General features: G+C 40.4%; 1 protein-coding gene across 2 annotated transcripts; it reads left to right on the forward strand.

The window, feature by feature from the left end:
• The first annotated feature begins 5018 nt into the window (after nt 1-5018).
• Nucleotides 5019-21456, forward strand: LOC122414154 (uncharacterized). 2 transcript variants are annotated; one of them, XM_043425074.1, is made up of 5 exons: nt 5019-5940; nt 7211-7377; nt 16236-16372; nt 16603-16779; nt 19375-21456. In XM_043425074.1, the coding sequence occupies exons 1-5, from the start codon at nt 5872-5874 to the stop codon at nt 19527-19529; spliced, it is 705 nt and encodes a 234-aa protein (XP_043281009.1). In that variant the 5' UTR covers nt 5019-5871; the 3' UTR covers nt 19530-21456. The 2 variants fall into 2 exon arrangements, with proteins under 2 accessions (XP_043281009.1, XP_043281010.1); XM_043425075.1 differs by having other exon boundaries at nt 7214-7377.
• Nucleotides 21457-21496: the final 40 nt, after the last annotated feature.

Genomic DNA, 21496 nt, shown 5'->3' on the forward strand with positions numbered 1-21496 from the left:
AAATGTTACCTTTGCCCTCGGTCGCACGTCGATATTCAAGATGGCGGATGTTTCCCTACGTAGGTCGTCGTTATATGTATACGTCAAATGAAAAGCATGCCTACGTTTTAGTACCAAATATATGAGCGGTGTATATAAAGAGAGACTGCACCGTACGAGCAGGGAACAGAAGGAACGATCAAGGGACAAACGAGGACGTAGCAGAGCAGAAAGTGAACGACGAACGAGTGCATGTGTGCAGAACAAGATTATATATATGTGTGTAGAAGGAAAAAAATAACGAAAAAGAGGAACAGCCGTGAGCGAGAGAGCGTGAAGTCGAATCCGCGCGTTCAGGCGCATTTTTGTTCTCCAACTACGAAAGCTTTGTCATACTCTGCTTTTTTTACGATAATAACCAGAAATTCTCTATTTTTCTGCACACAGCGTGATAAGCCGCTTTTTATGATTGGACTAGCTTCGGTCGTAGATAAATACCATATTTGTGTTGAAAAAAAAAAAAAACATTTTTTTGGACGCGTTTATGAAATTTCGATTGTGTTTGAAGCCTTCCAACGAACAGTTGTTTTCGATGTCGACATTTTTTTTCGGTGTGAGCGTACACAAGGCTCTTCTCGTTATAATTTTTTACCGCAATATTCCAAAGTTACTGAATTCGTTCTTCATAACCTCAAAAATGTTTCTACTCTAATAAATTGTTATTACAGATGAGCAATCCCAGCAAACAAAAATTTGATTATTTTCGTAACTTTGATGTAAAAGATACGAATTTACGTAAAATTTACATAAAAGATGGGAAAATAACCCAAGTTCGTTTCCTGCTGGGATATTTTATATTTCGGGGCATTATTTAAAATCACCAGATGGCGTGGATGTTGACATGTTTCGAAGATTCAAGTGCAACCAGCTGTAGCTCGGTGAAATGTATATTTTTCGGTTTTTTCTTTTCAATATTTATTTCGTTCGATGTTTTACATAGCAACAAGTATAAATTAACGTGAAAATTTAGAAAGTCGTATTGACGCTTTTTGCCTGAGTGGTCCGTCGCGGCGGTAAGTTGGTGATTTGTAGGCCAGGTGGTAAGTAAAAGTTTAACCGAGATGATAAGCGATCGAGCTTGCGCTGTGCCAAGTATACGGACACTTTTTTCTTCTTTCGACGAAATCCCACAGTAATAATGCTGGAGCTTCCAAGATAAGGAATACGACTAACTCGAAATTGAGGCATAGGATAAAAGTATACTCACAATATACGTATATACAATGCTGTCAGCTCGGAGTATGCAAATACCAATTCCAGTTTCGAGCCGCACTAAAAGTTCAGTCACCCTGTCAAAAAAGGAGATTTACGGATTTCGCGAAAAAGGTTTTAAAGCAAACACGGAGAGCTTCATTTGTGATTTTTTTTGTCTCGTGATAGATCGACGCGACTTTTTTGCCATAACTTTCGGGCCGAAAGATTCTTTGGCGAAGTCTGACCGAACTTGTCCGAACATATTCAACAATTTTTCGTCGATCGAATAAAAAACGATAATTTCGAATTACGAATATACTAAAAAAGTGCTAAATTTTATTCTTCGTTATTTTTCTAAATTCACCAAGTTTTTTTTCGCCATTTTGATCCCATGGCTCGTATCGACAGATCAGCGAAAGTCCGAGAGCCCTCTGTGAGGGGGAAGACGCGGTTTTGTAGTCGAACTCGTGTCTCGATGACGTGGGAAATGGTCCGGTGTTAGGGAGATCCCTTCGTCAGCGCGGTTCCGTTTCCAGCAATAAATGATTGATACGTTAAGGGAGTTTTGTATTTGGGACGAAATATTCGAAGGTCTGAGGCAGCATGTAACTGGATCTCGCTCGAGATGGCATTACAGAGGGGGCGCGGGGACGGAGGTTTGTTTGAGAAAGTGATTTTGTACGGTGTCGTTAAGGGAGTTGTCTAAAGTACTCGCGAGTCAAGCGAGTAGTGCTGGTGGCGAGATTGGCGATTGGGGGACTAAAAATGTTGTTACAACAAGCGAAAGGTGAAAGTTCAAAGGAATCGTTGAGGCTGCGCTTTGTTTTTATTTTCCGGAAGGCTCCGAGCCTCATGGAAATGAGGAGAGGGAACTCGTTAAGTTTTCTTTGCAAGTCTCCGGAAAGCGAATAATTTTGTCAACTCTGCGAATCGCATCAATAACTAAACAATCAACGATCACTGTCACAATGAACTTTCCATCGGAAATTTGACGTTTCACGGGATTCATCTCGATGCAAGCTCTCCACTGAACCGTAAACGGCCCGGATTTCGTAAGCTCATACCTTCCCATGCAGAAATGAATCTTGAGCTCGAGCCAACAAGGATCGCCGCGCGCGTTCGTAGTCAAACACGAGGTGCGGGGTATACGCGTACAGCTGACACTATTCTGATGACGGAGCAGGATAAGAGACTCGAGAATCGTTTGGCACATTCGACCAGTCAGCCCCTTGCTCCACGATGAATACTTAATTTTTCCCCCGTCCCTGCATGTCGCTTCATCTCGCTTTTCTCCTATCTCAATCTCCCTGTTTTACGATTGCGTGCCCATTATCACTTTCTCTTTCTCAAACGTAACGCAACGAAGCCTCACGAATTTAAGTCTCTGGTAAGAAGCTGTCGAGAATCAGAAATAGGCTCGAGACACGACAGGAGAAATGATTTCGAAGTGGCACGACCTCACGCGAATCAAGCTCATCATAGTTTCGTTTATTTTCAAAGGTTTTCTCATTTTTTAGCCGAACAATATTCGCTTCAATTATTACTACGTTGACGCACACGTGGTGAGTAAAATTGACGCGCGAGTCTCAGTAAATATTCGACTTTTCTATTCGTCAACGACCGTCAACTTACAATTATTGGGAAACGTCACGGAGGCCTGTAGCAAATTGACTGGGTATGAGCGTCCATTTTCGATATACATAGTTATTCGCTATGTGCGCGACTGCAGCGCCAATGAACAACTGAACTAAAACAGCATCCTTTAACGCCGAAATTGGCCACTGCGTGCGCTAGTGTTGATTTGGACAGCGACTGGTTTTGAGCGATTGAATTTGGCCACCAGAGGTCAGGCTGACACTTGTGAGTTCCCAGTAGTTTTAGGTTTTAGTATCAATTTGTGTTGCAATAGAATGATTGAAGAATGTTATCGTTCACCTTCATTAGTTCGTCGTTAGTTCTACCCGAAACAAAAGTTTACGAATCATTTGTAAAAACAAAAAAAAAAAAGCTCAGAAGTAAATAGAACGAAAAATATCGATAGTAAAAACTGTGTAGTACAAACGAGCAAACACGAGAGAAAATGTTAAAGAACAAAAGTCAACCGTAGTATTGGTGGAAGTCGAGGGAAAAGCCTCATCAAAAAACAGTAAAATCGTACTGTCCCACTTTCCTGACTCCCGCTCTCATGGAACATCATTTTTCCGAGAACACACAGTTCGTATAATAATGGAACAAATAAGGGATGCAGGCAGATATGTGAGTTCAGCATACACGGAACGGGAGACAAGCTGTTGCTGCTGGAGATATTTTATTATACGAGATTTGATAAATTCGGGACTTTCGGTCGAGTTGCCTTCCCCATATTTGCCTCGCTCTTCAACGGAAAATAAAAACAAGCCGTAATCTCAGCGCGAGGGAATACTCGCTCCCTGTGCACTATGAAATATGCATTCAAACGTATTCGCATATGTGACCGTTCGCGTATATATACGCTACGAAGATTTATTAGAAACAATATGCATACTTTTTGGGCTCGAATGATAATGTCCCATTCTCAGAGGACTACTTGTGAACCCGGGGAACAAAAACTTTGGCAAATCTCTTAAAAAAATTGTTAAAAATAAAGAAAAATTCCATTTTATCCAACGGCGGTTCTCCCACTCCTTTCCCCTCCCTCTCGTACGCTCACGTTCCAAGGAGCTGCTTCATGCGCAGTGTTTTTATCGGACATAAATTTCAGTGTTGTGTAGAACATCTTCGGAGTGGTACTGACTCGATAAAAAACTGTTTCCTCGTTTTTTTAACCTCCGAGTTACGGACACTTTTATATTGCCTCCGGTAGCTCGAATGGGGCGCCTCATACGTAACCCAAGATGAGAAATGCTTTTGACGACCGAAATAATCACCTGTATGTAGCACTCGGACGAAATGGTTTATGGATCAAGCCTCAATCGCTTCCTAATCCGTTTTATACTCGGAAACATTCGTTGAAGTGGAATCAACCAAATATTGAAATCGAAGTGCAAATTATTCCCTTTCGTCGCCAACGGTTTCGGAAGAAAAAACGTGTGACACGAACTTGGCCAACTTTTGTTTACTCCCGAGGATTTTCGCATACTTACCTATGGACACAATTAGAGAGGCTGCTTGAGGGAAAATTTAGCAATAGGGGAACGCATGCGTCTTGAGGCTGGCTCGACAGAGGGCAACCGCGTGAGGTCTGATGCGCAAAGGAGGAAAAACCCGCGAGCGAAGCACGCACACCATCCTCCGCACAGCACCGTTCGAGTTTGCACAAGGATCGCGCGCCTTTTCCTTTTTACCTCAGTCGCGGTGAAGAGCTCGCGCCGCGCGTACCTCGCTCGATATCCGATTCCGTATTATCGATACATTTTTTTTCCCGAATATGTGCGGTTCTGTTATTCGTGAATAAACTCCCTGGAAGTATTGAAACTTCGATACGCCGGTGTTATTTTCGCCTTCGATATCTTGAACAAGAATTTTATTGTCGTTAAAATTTACTTCAAAGTCGCTGTGTACGAATGTCGTGTCTCAGTGGAAAGTTGCATCCTCGATCTCTCAATCGATTCCAAAATTTCCCACATTTTTTAAGCATTACCAACATTACGAAGATTTTTAAAAATTCTCCACGATCGTCGCTGCCAGCAGCCGAATAAGTTTCTGATTCAATTTTTCGAATGATGAAACATTTTTATCCTCAAAACTGAAACATATCAATTTGCACAGGAATTTTCGAATGTCGGACTAAACGGGGGGGGGGGGGGGGGGAGACGATTTTTGACGTCGATTTTGTTGAGTGAATGAATAAAAAAACTCGTCAATTCACGTCATTAACGATAAACCATGAAAGTTGTGAATATCGTCGATCTGTCGGGGGGCTCCTGTCAATAAACAACGAGTTTGGAAAGTGACTAAGAGCGGTGTTGAAAAGCTTCGTGTCCATTGGGAACCTCGAGTGATATAACGCCAACTGAGATTCAAGCGTGATTAAAAGAGTTTAAACACGACGAGGCAGATTCGTTTGAATTGCTCACGCAGCGCGTCTCACTCGCAATAGTAACGTGATATCGCGAGTTCGGCACCAGCGTACACAGTAAAGTTGTTGGTCAACATTTTCCAGTTGCAAAGTTTCATTTTATCGACGAGTTAACACGTTACTGAGAGAATAACAATTGATTGCGAGAGTTTCATCGATGCGAATACCTCGACGAACGTCCGCTTTTCGTTCGTGGAGAGGGTTAAATTGGAAAGAATAAAATCGAGTCTTGCAATTTCGGATCGCGTAGTTCGGCTTTTATGAAAAAACCAAAAATCCCTTCATTTTGTTGGGAATATTCGTGAAAATAAATATTTTTCATCGAGACCCTCGTCGAGCGTACGATCAAGATATTTTTTTGTCGAGTGCCTCGATGATCAACGTGACAAAGAACGCCGATGAGTGCAAATGCGATAATCAATGTGGAAAGTTCCGCGTGGTAATCTTCGAGGAGGACGTCCACACTCTTTGCTCTCTCTCTTTTTTTTTTCCATTCTCCGATGACCAGTGACTAATGACCGAAAATTGGACATGATGAGAGAAACTCTCTCGGTTCGCATCCGTGAAATATCGCCCGGATAATGACGCAATCGCCAACTCCATCAACGAGCAAATGCCACGACGAAAAATCGGATCGTGCGATCGTATTGGTACAACATAAGAACCATAAATTCCTAACGTCAAAAGAAAAAGTTTTTTCCCTTCTCTCTACCGATTCTACACTTTTTCCGAAGGAAGAAAAAACACTTTTTACAAAATTATCAATTTCGACTGAGAAAAAATATGCTCTTACAAAAAATCCTCAACTCAGAGGCTCCCAAAAATATTTGCACGAATTCCTCCTCACCGCTTATGAGCCTCGAGCTTTGGCAATTTTCAAAATATTTATTCACGCACTATTGAGAAGGCTCCGAATGGAAATACTCGCGTTCCATAAATACTCGTCGTCGCCCCTCACAACACAGAAAGTATTTGCTTCCCATCGAGCACAACAATTTGATTTCCCATCTCAGAAATGAATGTGAAAATAGTTGAGAACCGAGATTGAAAATGTTTGCTATTCGATATAGCCATTTGAAAATAGCGCAGTTTATTGTGACATGAGAATTCGAGAGATGCCGAGCGATACGCTGAAATTTCAAACGTTCGAATTCCGTTCACTCAGCAGTTCTCGTATCGCTCTAGAAAATTCCAAAAACCTTACCATATTTTTTGACACATTTTTGAACTTTAATTAACTCTAGAATTATCGATGGCTGAGCAAACACGATTTTTCGAGTGTAATGAAACCAAATCCGTTGCTGTATATTCCCTTGACCCATATCCTCGATATTTTATTGACCTACATGCATCAGTCTTCCTCTATTATTCCAGTAGTTCGAGGAGTCATGCCCGATAAGCAGGCAAAAAGTGTGAACTCTTCGATTTCGTAGAAATTTTAAAAAACGAAATTTCTCTTTAATCTTTTTCGAGAATTCGACGCGGGGACGAAGAAATTTTCGTAGCATTGGACGATGCTGGGAAGAGCAAAGACTCGCTTGAAACATTTTGACGTTTGACATTCAAAGTTTTCTTTAATGTTCCAAAATACCGTTTTTCGAAACCCCTCACGACTCTCGTTCAATTTTTCCCCCTAATATCATCCTGTCGAACGAACGCAAAGATTTCGAGACCGGAGACATCAGACTTTGCACCGAATAACGAAAAAATTGAAATTCCTTTGGTTATTGCTGGTAGAATTTTTTCAGTCATTGCCAAAATAAAAATGTAAAAAAAATCGCGTAAAACTAAAATCATGACATATTTGGCTAGAGGAAAAAAGTAGACACATTTAAGCTCTTTGCTTCGGCACGTTTCGTATCCTCAGCAAATGCAGTAACGAATAACTCACGTTGACTCAACTGTTTGGTAAATTTACAGCAGATTCAAGATATCAACAGTCAGGTTGCCCAATTTCGTGACTTGCTCATCAACATCGGACAGTCCCGAGATGGCCCAGAGCTACGTGAACGTGTCCGCAAGCTCAGACGTAACTGTGTCGAAGCTTGCAAGAGCGCATCGCAGTCGGTTCTCCCGCAAATGCGAAGGTATTCGATTTTGTTCTATATTCAAGACGAGAATCATAACGGTGTCTTAAACAGTATCATCGATAGTTGGAAATGAGGTAACTTAATTTAACGCCTCAATTGGCGCAACAGAACGATCATGACAGTCGAATTTTAGGGGAAAAAATGCAAATAAAGCGAAATGACGAAAGTTGAAGTTGAAAAACTGCGGCGAGCCGTGCTCGTGAGAAATTCAGACATTTCTCCATGGAATTTCGAAACGAGAGTTCCCAGAGTTGGGAAGTTGAGTCGTCCGAGTTCCGGCACACGTTTGGCCCTTAAATATTCTCCGGCCAGGCGTTCTGAAGGGAGTGCAGCTTTCGGCATTGTCCGGAGCTGGGAGCGTGCACACAGAGAGCAGGATCGTGAGCGTTTGCTCAAACTGATGAAAATTTGAATATTTCAAAAGAATATGAGCCCGCCTAGTTCGCACGCAGGCGAAGAGCAGCCTCACAGTTTCTCGTGCTCTCCTCGCGGTTACATTTGCGGTTCGTCAGGCCGCCGGCTCCTGAAAATGTGATACTGACCCTTCTGACTCCCAGAGCGAATCATCAATTCTTTTCTGCCTTTTTTCGAGGCCTGCGCTCGCCCTCCCTCGAGAGCCCGCGCGTGTACCATCCCACCGAAAAAGAACACACACGAGCAGGGGCTCGTGTGTGTTGAAATGCACGGGGCCTTCCATTTTGAAGGATCGAGTCTCGAGTCGAACTTTTTTCCAAACTGCAAAACGTCTTTCAGACCCTCGCGAGGCGTCGCTTGGATTTTAGCCTCAGCGACATTGTAAAAAAAACGTTTTGCAAAGCATTTTTATTGAGAGCCTTGCCTGCTTGGAATTTTGAGGCCTCGTACACTTGCAGCGGGGGCGAAGAAAAAAGGCGATTTTCTTGATTTTTTTTTCGACAAGGAAATCAACGTTTATCGAATAACTGTCAACGACTTTGATCAGTACACATGTGCTCGTACAATTTTTGACGTGAAAAAATTTCTCAAAATGGCCCAACTCCAGGTTTATTCCAGTAGCACCTTCTTCGAGCGTCAGTCGCGGTGGGCAGGATAACTATAAAAAACTGTTAATCCGGCCCGGACGAAGGATTCGTAAAAATGTTGATTTAAGGAAGTTGAGGCCGTACAGTCATTTTTTTACCCAAAAGTTATGACCTGTACCTTTCAAAAGTTAGGCCAGCTTACACTTTGGCAATGCTGCATACACTTTAAAGAAGAGTTGGGAAAAAGACGAAAGACTGGTGAAAGCTCAGTTTCAATAAATCTGAAAAAATACGACGCTGAAGTTTGCAACGTTGGAGTCCAACGAAATGAACGAAAAATTAATTCATTATTCACCAATTTTTTATTTCACGAATCATTGGAATGTAGGTTGAAAAATTAAAAATTGCGAATCCGGTAGGGAACCGAATTCGAGATTGCTGGAATTATTCGAGAGTTTTTTTAGAACATTTCGTTGGACTCCAACGTTGCAAACTTCAGCGACATGAAAAAATTGACATTATTCAGCAAGCCTTGCTCGCGTGTTGCTCAAAAAATTTCATATTTTTGGCATCATTTTTAACGGAGATATCACTGAATGTGTCTTAACCCTTAATAGTCACACGGGGGGGTCTATTGGACCCCAGCCGTTTTTCGGCCGATAAAAATGTCGAGATTTTTTTGAAATTTTTTTTAAATATTAAAAATAACACGAATAGAATAGAATCGTTATGGTCGTTTCTTAAAGGTTCAAAATACATTGTAGTATTTTTATTTTATTTTTTTTTTACAGTTTTTCTTCCATAAGGTTACATGTCATTTGAGCCAATTAAATTGTTATTGATTTTTCTGAGCAACGACGCTCCTAAACTGTCTGAAAACCCAGTGATTTTTTTTTACACTTAATAAGATGCAATCGGTTTAAAAGCGATGACATCATTTTCATTTTAATGCCTCAACTTCCTTAAACAAAATGGCGACAGTTCGAACAAAAAATTAATTTTTTCAGGAGCTAAATTTTCCGTTTTTCCGCCCATCACGAGTGTGTATGAGGCCTTAAATCGGAAGAATCCTCCCAAAGGGGTTTTCACCTACCTCAATTCTGTTTCGGCTCGCTGTGACGAGAGCGAAACTCAGTAGAGAGTCGTACACGAGGAGGTAAACCGGAGGAACAAATATTGGACGAACTAGCGCGTAATGCCCCGTACACGAGCGAGCATACTTAGGTACTTGGATCTTTCAGTGACTTTGGCATGCTCCGATCACGGTCTATGGCTACCCGTCTCTCCCTTGGATCCGCTGCGTCTATATGTTCCAACGTGATTCTACGACACGAAGCGAGCTTTCGAGACCGCTGGCTAACTCCATTAATTAAGGGCTCCTCCGAGCTTCGGAATACGTTAAAACTCCGTAAAACATTTTGCTCCGTGATTCGAGAAGCGTTATTTATTACTGCGATCAATTTTCTCTCATTTTCTATTTTCACAAACTCACTTTACGCTCAATTCGGCGACGCTGCTAAACAAACTGTTCTCAGGGCCGTACGCGATCGCGGGTACGCGCGTATGCACAGGAATAAAAAAGACACTCAAAGCGAGTCGGAGGGAAAAGAGAGAAAACGGAGAGCGGCACGGGACGATAAAATTGGAAGTGAAAAATTGATCAAATCGCCTTTTTATTATTGAAATATCACGGGACCGAGATGAAAGGGGAGTTTTAAATCGAAGCGAAATAATAATTGTTTTTACGGAGATGCTCAGAATTGATTTCGAATTAATGAAGGTTTAAACAAACCGCGAAAAATGATGTAAAACTGAAGCGAAAAATAAATATTTTGCTACCCCGCCCCGTCGTCACATACTTTTCGTCGAGTCGACACGAAATTTCTCCATGCCGAGAAAAAAGGCCTTAAAATTTTCTGTTTGCTCGTGACCGAAGAAACTCATTGTCATTTCAGTGGAAGCGAGCTGCTTGAGGCGGTTGTATTACCTTTTTGGTCTGTTGACTACGTTTTCCGCGTATTTCGCATGTTTACACAGCTCCGCGTCACTCCTGCTGTTGGATCAATCGATTGCAACAGTGATTGGCCCAATCGAGGTGGTGTGTATTCAAACTCAACGAGGTACACAAATTACTCGCGCGCACGCATTCGTAATCCCCGTTTATTCAATCGAAACACTAGGAAAATGAAAATGGCTTGTTGGCTCTTGAATGTCTTACCGTGTGCTTGATAAAATGAACGCGAACGAACGTTTCCAGTGAATTCCATTTCGCACTGCCGAAATTCGAACAATTCGACGATCACTGTTCAGGCGAAATAATCAAATTTGACATTTAAGAGTGACAACATCGGCGCCGTTGTTGAATAAAAAAAATAAAGTTAAATAAAAGTTTCATAAATGATTTCGAAGCGTTGATTGGAATGAAAAAATTGTAGAGGATTTTCGTACCTCCGCAAAAAAGGGAATCGTATTTTCGTACGTTAGACACGCTTTTCCCATCTCGACGTCGAGTGCCCCCGAGGGTGAAAAGGAAAAGAAGGAAAAAAATAAAGAACCACTGCGAAAGAGAGGCCGGGGATATTCGTTTTCATCTTGCGTATTCCCCGATACTATATTGAATTTCGAAATATATGTGTGAGCCACAGGGCGATAGCATGGCAAAGTGCACTTTACGAGAGCTGGCGCTTCGAATTTACGAGACGATGATAAAAAAAATCACTAAACGTTTTGTATCACTTAGAATAATTAGGTAGTGTAAATGGACACGAGGGAAACTCGGTGTATGATCGCCCCTTCCAGCAAGCCACGCTAGATTTCCTCCCATTCGAGATATTTGACAATAAAACACGAGCAAAAATCGACGAATTGGCTTGTTCACTTATAAAAATCAATTTATTTAGAGAGAACTCGCACTTTCCGAGGTGTTTTAATGTTTGACGAAGCAACCAATTATTGTTTGTACTGAAACTTGAATTTTTTTAGCCAAATAAATGCACAATGCGAATCGACTCTGTTCGAAAAACAATGAATTATTCACTCAATTATTGGTCGCTCACTTTTGGTTGATAACCGATAAGAATAAATTTTGATTTAGCCGAACTTGCGTTGATATTATTTCACGTTGAAAGTTGTTTACTCGCTTCTGCGTCGCTGTTCGCGTCTCGGACCCTTCAACCCCCCCTCTACCGTGATAACAATCGCGAAGCGCTCGCCCGCCGGTGGTCCCACTTCCCTCTCCCCAACTCTGGCAGGAGGGGGTAGGGGTGCGCGCGTCCCTGTTCGTCACAAGTTAGGCTCTAAGGCTAGTCAAAGTGGTGTTTGTAAGCAGCGGAAAGTGAAATTCGTTGCGCTTCATTTCGATGTGAGAGCATCATAACCTAACCATCGATAATTGCTTGTCGGAACGGTCGATTTTAGCAGGAAGCATAAAGTCGTACGACGATTACACGAGGGGAAAAAAGTGATAAGACAGTCGAACTACCGGAAGCAAGAGAAACAAGGCATCGGTCCGTGACGTTGGGGATCTTGGAATAAGATTCTGTCGATAAGGCGGAGGGGCTGTCGGAATGTTACGGGAAAGATGAATTAGTATTCAGATTCCCCTGACAGTCCTCGCCTCGACGATTTCGTTCGGATGGCAGAGAATTCGAGATATTTATGAAACAGGAAAATTCAATGACGCCATTTTTTTGGTGAGGAACGTCGAAGCTGCGGTTATCTCGACCGAGCTGCGCAAGGTAACGAATCATTGTTCTTTAATGGCTCGCTAAATCAAATGAAAAGTGCGAAGGAAAAGTTGAAACGAGGAGGAAAAAAAGAAGGAAAAGGGAGGAGCGGATATTGTTTAAATTCGACACAATGGCGAACGGTGGCGGCAAACATTCTCCGCTTTGGCTCAATTGCAGTGCGCGCGCACACACGCACAAATAGAAGCGTGTACAAAGAGTCGAAAGTTCTGAATCAGTACGTAACGGGGGTCAGCCTCGGGATACAATGCTCGAGGCTATAGGTCACTGAAAAAGCGCCTCGCAGTTTTGCGCCCCGCTGAAAAACACTTTCGCTCTCCGGCTGTTTGACAAAAAGATTAAGCGAGGGAATGGAGGAAAAAAACAGGAAAGGCGACGCAGCCGTACCGGTATTGTTTCGCGTTTCTCCCGCTCCCTGCGCTGCATCGCGCATCCTGAACTCGACCGGAGGAAGCAAAAAAACCTCCAACAAATAAGAGACTTTTTGTGTTACACTCTGCCTCGAACGCCACGTCCAGAATCGAGCGCTGCGAAACGGAGAGAAACCATTTGTCGAAAACCTTTTGTCACTCGACATCGATTTTCATCCGCGCATCGGCGTCTTGGAAAAATGAAAAAAATTCACCGCACCGTCCAACCTACGGATTCTGGCGAAGGCCGATAAGCGCGACAACAAATACCGCTGCACATGGATATTGGAAATCGACTTTCAAACGTCGTCGCGAACTCAAGAACACGAATCAGCAGTTTCAGCCGGACTTGCCGATTCCCTCGGTTCCGATCGGTTCTGCAAAACACGCCGCAAGGCGCGTATTCTTACGAATTCTTCCGGTGACGAATGAAGTTGTCAAAATTAATCGACGTCGAAGGGGAGATCGAGGGACCTCGTCGTCTACAGAGATAAGGAAAAAACGTTCGGTGCGACTCTGTTGCGGCTAGAAAATGAAGAAGACGAGAGAGAGAGAGAAAAAATACAAGCACAGATGAGAGCGGGCTCGGAAAAGCTCAGTCCCAGTGGCTCATAAACGCTAGCACTCGGAGATGAAAGAATAAGGATTTGCCCTTAATCACGTGTCACAGGGATAAGCACATGTCCTTAGACACGCGCTCGTATTAAGCATGAATATGTGCAGGTAATTGGCATCCAAGTTTTCGAGTCAAGGTTGCCCTCGCGCAATGCTGACGTCACGAACAGCAGCCCTGCTCGCCCCATGCAGCGTGTCCTATTCAGCTTATTCGAACGTTCCAGCGATCGTGTTCACGCGCATGTATGCACAATTTCCATTTGCACCGATGTCCATTCCCAAAGGTATAAACCGCGTGTGTGCACTCGTGCGGATAGGGCAGGCCAGAGCTCAATGGCAAATCGTATATTTGGCTAAAAAATCGTTTCGTTTAATTCGCTAACTTTTGCTCTTTCTCATTTACTCTTTCATTCTACTGCGCGGAGTCGCAACGCGAGTGTCGTCGCTCGAGAACAGTTGTGCAGAATCATTTAAGGGTGAATGATACAAAAGTCGAAATAATTAGAAATTGATCAAATTTGGTGATAATGTTCTTCAACATCAAGTGCGAAAACACAAATTTTTTCAATATTTTCTTCTGTTTAGTTATCAAGTAATTACGCATTAAAGCAGATTTCTTATGCCCGGAATGTATACCTATATATATGGAAACTCTATGCTTATACACGTGAACTTTAGTGATCAATTACTCGATAACTGTACAGAAGAAAAATCTTAAAAAATTTGTATTGTCAAATTTGGCACTATAGAATATGTTCACCAAATTTTATAAAATTCTGATCATTTTGAATTTTTTTATGTTTTTAGCATGGTTTAGCATGGCAACATTGTATCGCCTGTGCAATATATCCTTAAATTTTCGCAATTTTTCGACTCTTTTAGAAACGTGATCGTACCTCGACCAATATTTTGGAAATAAAAAACCAAGATCGTGAAGAAAGAAAGTAAATGGATACGATAATTTTATTGATAATTTGTAGTATAAGAATTCCAGGGATGATGGAGTGATGAGAAATGTTTTATTTGTTTGCATAAATAAAACCCGTACCACGAAGGATATCGATATGATCGATCGATAGTTGATAAATTTTGACAAATTTATTAAAATCTGTTAATTCTAAGATGCGGAACCAAAGATTGTCAGAGCGTGATGAAAGTTCATAAGATGGAAATAGCCAGACAAGAATCGATTCGATGATGACACTTCATTTTTATTCTGTCGTTTTAATTAATTGGGCGACCCAAGTCAGTAACGATTTCAAAATTTTACTCCAATATTCGTGATAAGTAACAGCACCGTCACTTTATGTATCATCTTAAGGAGGGTGGATCGCGACGATACAACGTTGCCATGCTAAAGCATGTTGAAAATATTAAGAATTTCAAACTGATAAAAATTTTATAAAATTTGGGGTAAATGTATTCTTTAAAAATACATAAGACAATATAAATTTTTTTAGATTTTTCTACCGCATAGCTCTCGAGTTATCGAATACTAAAGTTCACGTGTATAAGCATAGAGTTTACATTTAACGCTCAATTGTTCGATAACAATCCTTTCATAAAAGAAGAGCTGTCACGAAATCTCGAGGTGCGAGTTATTTTCGAAGCTGCTACAGACGTACTTTGATTGGTTGTCGATGTTGTGCTCGGAGTTCGTTCATGTGCGTATTTCAGATCGTAGAAAAAAGGAGGAAACAATTGCAACACATTCGATCGCGATCGTGTCAGATAAATCTATTTAGCGACATAAGAGTGAAGTGATGGAGTCATTCGGCAAGAGTGATCTTACGCAATTACTATTCGACCGTAGGTACCGTGATTTTTGCAATGAACTGTTCGAGACAATAGTCCTGAGTAATATTTTTATTTAAAAAGTGTTAAAACAATTAAAGACAAGCGCGCGCGGTCACCCTAGTGGGGTAAAAAAATTTGAAAAAAATTTTATTTGTATACTTGATGCGAAATAATGTTATCACCAAATTTTATCAAATTCTGATTATTTTGATTGATATTTGATGATGAAATGCATAATATATGTTTGTTTTTTCTTGTGTGGCTTTATTTCGTAGGTTTTGGTAATACATCAATGAAAAGAAATGACTACCAATGAATAAACTTCGTCATCAACCTAAACAAAAATAAAACGTCTTAAGATATATAACTTTTTATATTATTCTCGCCTACTGAACATATTTCATATATTATGCTTTCTGAAGTAGAAAATTATCGTTACGGTCGATACAGAGTTGTTGTCTATTCAGAAGAAGAAGAAGGGCGTAGATGTATTTTCGTTTGTGTCAAACTTTTGGAGTGGAGATTTCGGAATTTATGGAAACGAATGAACAACGAGGGAGAAGAAGTGAAAATTCTGGAAACAAGACATGAAAAATAGTGATTAACAAATAACATTCAACTTGTTCGTGTAAAATAAAAAAAATTTATTGTTCTTCATGCGACATTTCCTTACGATATTTTTAACAGACTCGCTTCTAGAGAGCTTTCGTAGTCTGCTCAGCCGGTTCCAATATTTTCACATTTCGTTGTTGCACTCACGAACGTTTTTGGAGAAACGATTCGAGCGATGAGATCTCAAAATTCGTCGATTTCCAATATCTCGATAAAATCAGGTTGGAGTCAAGTAAAATCCGAAACAGCCCCGTTACAAATGAGACAACGCGCTCCGTGGAGCAAGTCGCGCTAAGTACTGCTCACCGAGCCGTTTAAATTGTACGGAGCCCGCGAAACGACACTCGTTTTTCCCACACAAAGAGACAGTCGGCCGTGAAAGGACTTGTTATTACGCGGTCTCTTGGTTGTCTCCAGCTTCCAGGATGAGACAGTTTTAATGCTCTTCCTAATTAGGGAAAGCCATTTTTTTCACGGGATATATAGAGCTTAAACGAATGAAGTATACGAGGACTCGGCTGTTCACGAGTCCTCGGTTTCGTCGACAATTGCATTTCGTCTCTGTAAATACTTTTTCTTCTCATTTATCTCTCTCTTTCTCTCAATAATTATGATTATTTTGTACAATTACATTTTACCCTCTGGTGCTGATGGTTTGTTTCGTTTATTTACAGTGCTGTGGAATCCGGCATACCGGCGGACAGTCCTAACTTGGTCCTATTGTTCTTCGTAGCTCAGCTCTTTCTTCGAGAATTATACAAATGCAAGAAACTCGTTCGTATCGTGCCTATGGACATGTCCGGCTATTACGGTAATGAAAAGAGCTATCAACGGTACGAAAAAATAATCGAAGCGAATTTAATATTCGTAATAAAAATGAGTATAAAAATAATTATTCGAACGGTTCGTGCTGGCTAATCGGATGATTTTAAAGCTCCGATTGAACGTCCTGCTCTCTCGAGTTTTGTAAATTTCAAAATCCATAACGCCGTGCACTCCGATCGATACGGCTTAATGAACGAACACGAATTTTTCTCGCAGCGAGCAAATCCGGACCGTCCAATATCGGAAACGTAATCTCTCAGATCCTATTGTGCAAACAGATAACCCCGGACTTCAACGAGGAAGAATTATGCAGCATAAAAAAGGACTCTGCAGAAATAAGCGCTCTTATCGTCGAGCTGCAAGAATTTATGCCTCAATCCGAAGCCGATACGGGTACGTATACTTTGCCCACGTTTTCTCACATCATTATTCATTTGGCTCGCTCCCAATCTCATCGGACACATCGATTTTCCTTGTCATTTTCCTTCCCTCTTCGAATTTTCCTACCCAATCTCCTAATAGCCGTTAATTCATGGGATATCCGCGTTAAGGACTACGAACAGTGTAAACGTTTATTTTATAAGTAAATAAAAATTGGTCGGATGGATTTAAATAAAACCTTGTACACATTTTTTACATGCTCAGAAATACTGGAAAATACAATTTTTTCGTCGTATTTTTTTGTACAAGGGTGTGTCGAAAATGGCGCCCCTCGAATCAACGTTGACAGCGAATCTCAAAAATGGAACATCTCAGGACAAAAGTGCAAAAAGATTCTTGAAATATATGCTATTAGCTATCGCATGACGCAGGGGATTTTCAAAATATTGTTTGGACAAAAAAATGCCGACCATTTGGAGATAAAAATATCCCAATTTTCGTGGATTTCTCAGTAGAACGTTTTTTATAAAAGAAGAATAAAGAAGTTGTCAAAAAACGGCTACGTCCTGGTGAAAACATACGCTTTCCCTACTAAATACAAATTTAATCGAGTCGCTGGAATAAAAACTCGCTGTCAACGCCGGTTCAAACCAAAAATATACCATTAAAAAAAATTTTTTTTCCATTCTTTAAATTTTATACTTTCAACGCTAAATTTTAGTATTGGTTAAGTAGGAGGGTGGATCACGAAATCAAACTAATCAGAATTTGATAAAATTTGGCGATAACATTCTTTCGCGTCAAGTATACGAATACAATTTTTTTCAAATTTTCTTACCACATGGTTATCGAATAATTGAGCGTTAAATGCAACTTCTTATGCACGAGATGTATAACTGTATATATGTTAACTCTATGCTTATGCACGTGAACTTTTGTGTTCAATTACTCGAGAGCTATGCGGTAGAAAAATCTAAGAAAATTTATATTGTCTTATGTATTTTTAAAGAATACATTTACCCCAAATTTTATAAAATTCTTATCATTTTGAAATTCTTAATATTTTTAACATGGCGTAGCATGGCAACATTGTATCGTCGCGATCCATCCTCCTTAAAAACTTCGCGACGGTTTTCTGTTTCGTACCAAACACTCGTTTTACACAGAACTTTGCCTAGGAGATTTGCTACTCGGTCGATTCTACACACGTAAGTTTTTCCTCATGCCCGGATGACCGTTGTAACGGCGCTCGTAAAACTCCACGAAGCCGTTAAAATATATCATAATCGAACACTCACCGTGAATAATAATGGTTAAAGAAACTTTTCGACTTGTTATCGTTTGGTAAGCAAAGTTTTCGCGGATAGCGATCGATGGCGAGGTTCCCCACGGTGTGTGCATGGAATTTTCGCTTCAAACAAAAACGATATTTACCGCAATATATTCTCGAGCTGCGCTCACGTTACAACACGAAAGCGGATGATCAACGTATCATCCAGCAATAAAGTTGATGGATTTACTTTTTCTTTCAATTCCCAACGTTTAGTGCTCGAGTAATTCCATTTGAGCTCGATTAGCAAAATACACGGTTTTATACCCGGCATACTAGAGCCCCGTGCTGTCTGCAAGAAGTTTCAAGACAAGTTTTCCGAACTTCAGTTTTACGATATCAGTTGCATTTAAAAAAAACACCCTTAAACCATGTTTAAGGGTTAAGCTTTAAGGGTTTAGGGTTATATTAAGCTTTAAGATTTAATTATTTTATTTATTATTTTGATTAATCAAATAATTTTAATTATTATATTATATTAATATAATACAATATTTATTATTGTCAAATAATTAATTAATTAAACTTCAGTAAATTAAGGTTTAAGGGTTATAAAACCATGACCGAAGACACTTGCCTTCGGTTGATGGCAGTTCCGAAACGCATTAGTGAGATGAAATGTTGAAAGCTTGTAGAAGAAAGCTTCGAACCACCGAGACTATAACGTGGTTTATTTTCACGAATCAATTTTATAACGAGTGAGGCTTTCCGTTCTTTTTTCCTTTGATTTCGACCTAATGTTCTGTGGCGATCGCGTTTTGCTTCCAAAACAAAAGAACCATAGTGAAATTTCTGTTGAATATAACTACAAATTTATTTACGAGGGTCATTAAAAATACTGGAGGGCCATGAAAAAGTTATCTGCCAGAAGTATAAATACGAAATTTAATAACGTTTACGAAATCGTTATCGGCCATATGTCGTGTGTACCGAACGAACGTTTATATCGTCGAATATAATCATCAATTCGTAGTAAAAGCACACAAACGCCCTAAACAGTTTATCGACAATCTTTACTGATCGTAACTGTTTTACGGGGTGACTAAATTTGTCATTTGTTCAGTAGAAACCGCAGAGGTAACATTGGCTTTAAAAAAAAAATGCTTTTATCAAACATTTTTTTTCGCCATTTCCATTCATAAATTGCCACGAAAATTGAACAGCTACGTTAGAGTTTGTTCTCCTCTCCGGTTAGTTAACGATACGCACGTGCTTCGTTTATGAAATAATGTTCTTGTTATTCATCCTAAAAACGTTGAATTCATTTTTTTTTGCAGAGCGTTCAGTGGCGCTGCAGGACGTGGCGATTGGGAGCTCGAAGAACAATGGATCGAAGAAAGGTAGTCGTTGGGAGGGCAGACCAGCGACGCCGTCTTACTTCGGGGATGGATTTAGTTTTCTCTGCTGCACCGCGAGGCCTAATTACCTCTGAGAGAGGAAATGTAAAACACGCACGGACGCTCTCTCGATACGGAGTTCCTCGATGAAAACGTCGGGCAAGTCGGACCTGCTCTATGCCTCAATATTTCAAATCAAATGAAAAAATTCTTCATCCGGGATCTGCATGACTAGAACGGCGAAGGAAAAGAGAATAATTACGCCGAGCTCGAGAGACCGGATGGAGGAGAGCGGGGAGGATTCGAGGGGTAACGAAAGCGGAGAAAGAACCACACACGGGAGGCTTGAAAACGGCCCCGCAAAGAGCTCTCCACTTCGTTAAACATTAATCGGATACTTTTCGTCCACGTTTTTTCTCCCGTCCAACTTGATTTATTCCCTTTCCCCTGTGCAGAGTGCCCTGGCTTTTTTTTACTTCATCAAATATTTACAAATTATTAATATTATTATTATTATCGTTGGATAGCCAAGGGGGGAGGAAAATTAGAGTTCGTAGAGAGATATTCTCTTAGGCAAATTGTGAAAAACTCTTCTACGTTGAGCGCAGCGTCCATAGGGAACGTTGCTTTCCAAAAAGTGAACGCATTTGTTTCTTAGATGAACGATATCGACGTGAATTCGTCACGGACCATGAATCTAGTCATTTATTCAGAATTACCAGTCAATCGCGATCGCTTCGTTAGAAAAATCTCGGAGAAGTATGGTCGATCGATTATTTACACTCGTCCGGCACGCCGAATTGGGTCCAAAGAAATGAATATTTAAAAAAAATATCAATCCTAATACTTATTAAGGGGCATTCAAATGTACAGTTAACTATTGACCGACGCGACTGTTGTTCTTTAATACAAATATTATAAAAGTTATGATTCCAGTAGTTGAATTTGAACCATTGTACGTGCAACTGATGCGGTTATTGCCAAATCTACCAGGTAGATTTTATCGTAGCTAAATTATCTTAGACAAGAATTTTACTCGAGCATATAAATATTTAGTAGTTGAGATTGAGATTTTGAGAAATTTTAGAAAATTGCTGCGACTTCCCATTACGAGTAACAACGAAAACATCATTTCTTTGAAAACAATCGTTCATTGATTGTTCCATTTTTTTTCTCTGTTCTCGTTGTGGACGAAATTATTAATTTTCCTTTTTCAAATGCGTAGTCGATTGTAAAAATCAAAATGTATCATTCCGTGAATTATCGAACGAGCAATCAAACGATTTAATCAAATATTTCAACGTCATTAGTTTGGAAGCAAAAATGGATCTATGTTACAAACATATATAACGATTATACAATATGGACCAACCGCTGTATCGTGAGCTATGAGGGACCTGTAATCACACTCTGGACCAAAACGTTTACGACTATTTATTCGTTTTATCGTAGAGATCTGAACGGTATCTATTCGATGATTAACACGAAAGACTCCTAAATATGTTGCTACTACGTTACAATGACTCGAAAGCAGTTTCAACACTTTCATTTATAATATAAACTCTCCTATAATCGATGAAAAATGAAGATTTATTCTTATTTGTAAATAAATTCATTTCTTCGAATCCCGAATGAATATTAATTGTAATAGTTGCGAATGAATTTGCGAAGCATTGAAGGAATGTCGTGACGATGCTGCCAAGGGTTGGACGAACTTAGAGCCAGTGACCAAATAAGGATTTAAGAATTATCTTCCATAATAAAACGTACGTCAGGAATAACATCTGTATCTCCCTGCATGAACTTATAATAAATACTTTTTCTACATGACTGTCGATTTGTCATGATCGCTGTCCGAACAGGTATTCGCATTTTGGGTTCGATTTTTGCGTGTGCCTGTGCGAGAAAACCTTCTTTGTGACATTATTATGGGCAAAAAAGTCTGTGACGAAATGTGAGTTCGTAATGACTGTAATTCTATGGAAGAATCAATAAAATGAGAAAAGCCAGTGCTGAAAAGGATTCGGCGCAGCCACTTGTACCGTCGTAAAGAACTGTTTCA

Source organism: Venturia canescens, chromosome 7, assembly GCF_019457755.1.
Source record: "Venturia canescens isolate UGA chromosome 7, ASM1945775v1, whole genome shotgun sequence".
NCBI lineage: Eukaryota > Metazoa > Arthropoda > Insecta > Hymenoptera > Ichneumonidae > Venturia > Venturia canescens.

Excerpts from the sequence above, each read along its gene's own strand:
- LOC122414154 (XM_043425074.1), top strand. The coding sequence starts at position 5,872 with ATGACGCAATCGCCAACTCCATCAACGAGCAAATGCCACGACGAAAAA. Across the intron at positions 16,373-16,602 it reads GGACATGTCCGGCTATTACG|CGAGCAAATCCGGACCGTCC; the intron begins GTAATGAAAAGA and ends TTTTTCTCGCAG. Across the intron at positions 16,780-19,374 it reads TCAATCCGAAGCCGATACGG|AGCGTTCAGTGGCGCTGCAG; the intron begins GTACGTATACTT and ends TTTTTTTTGCAG.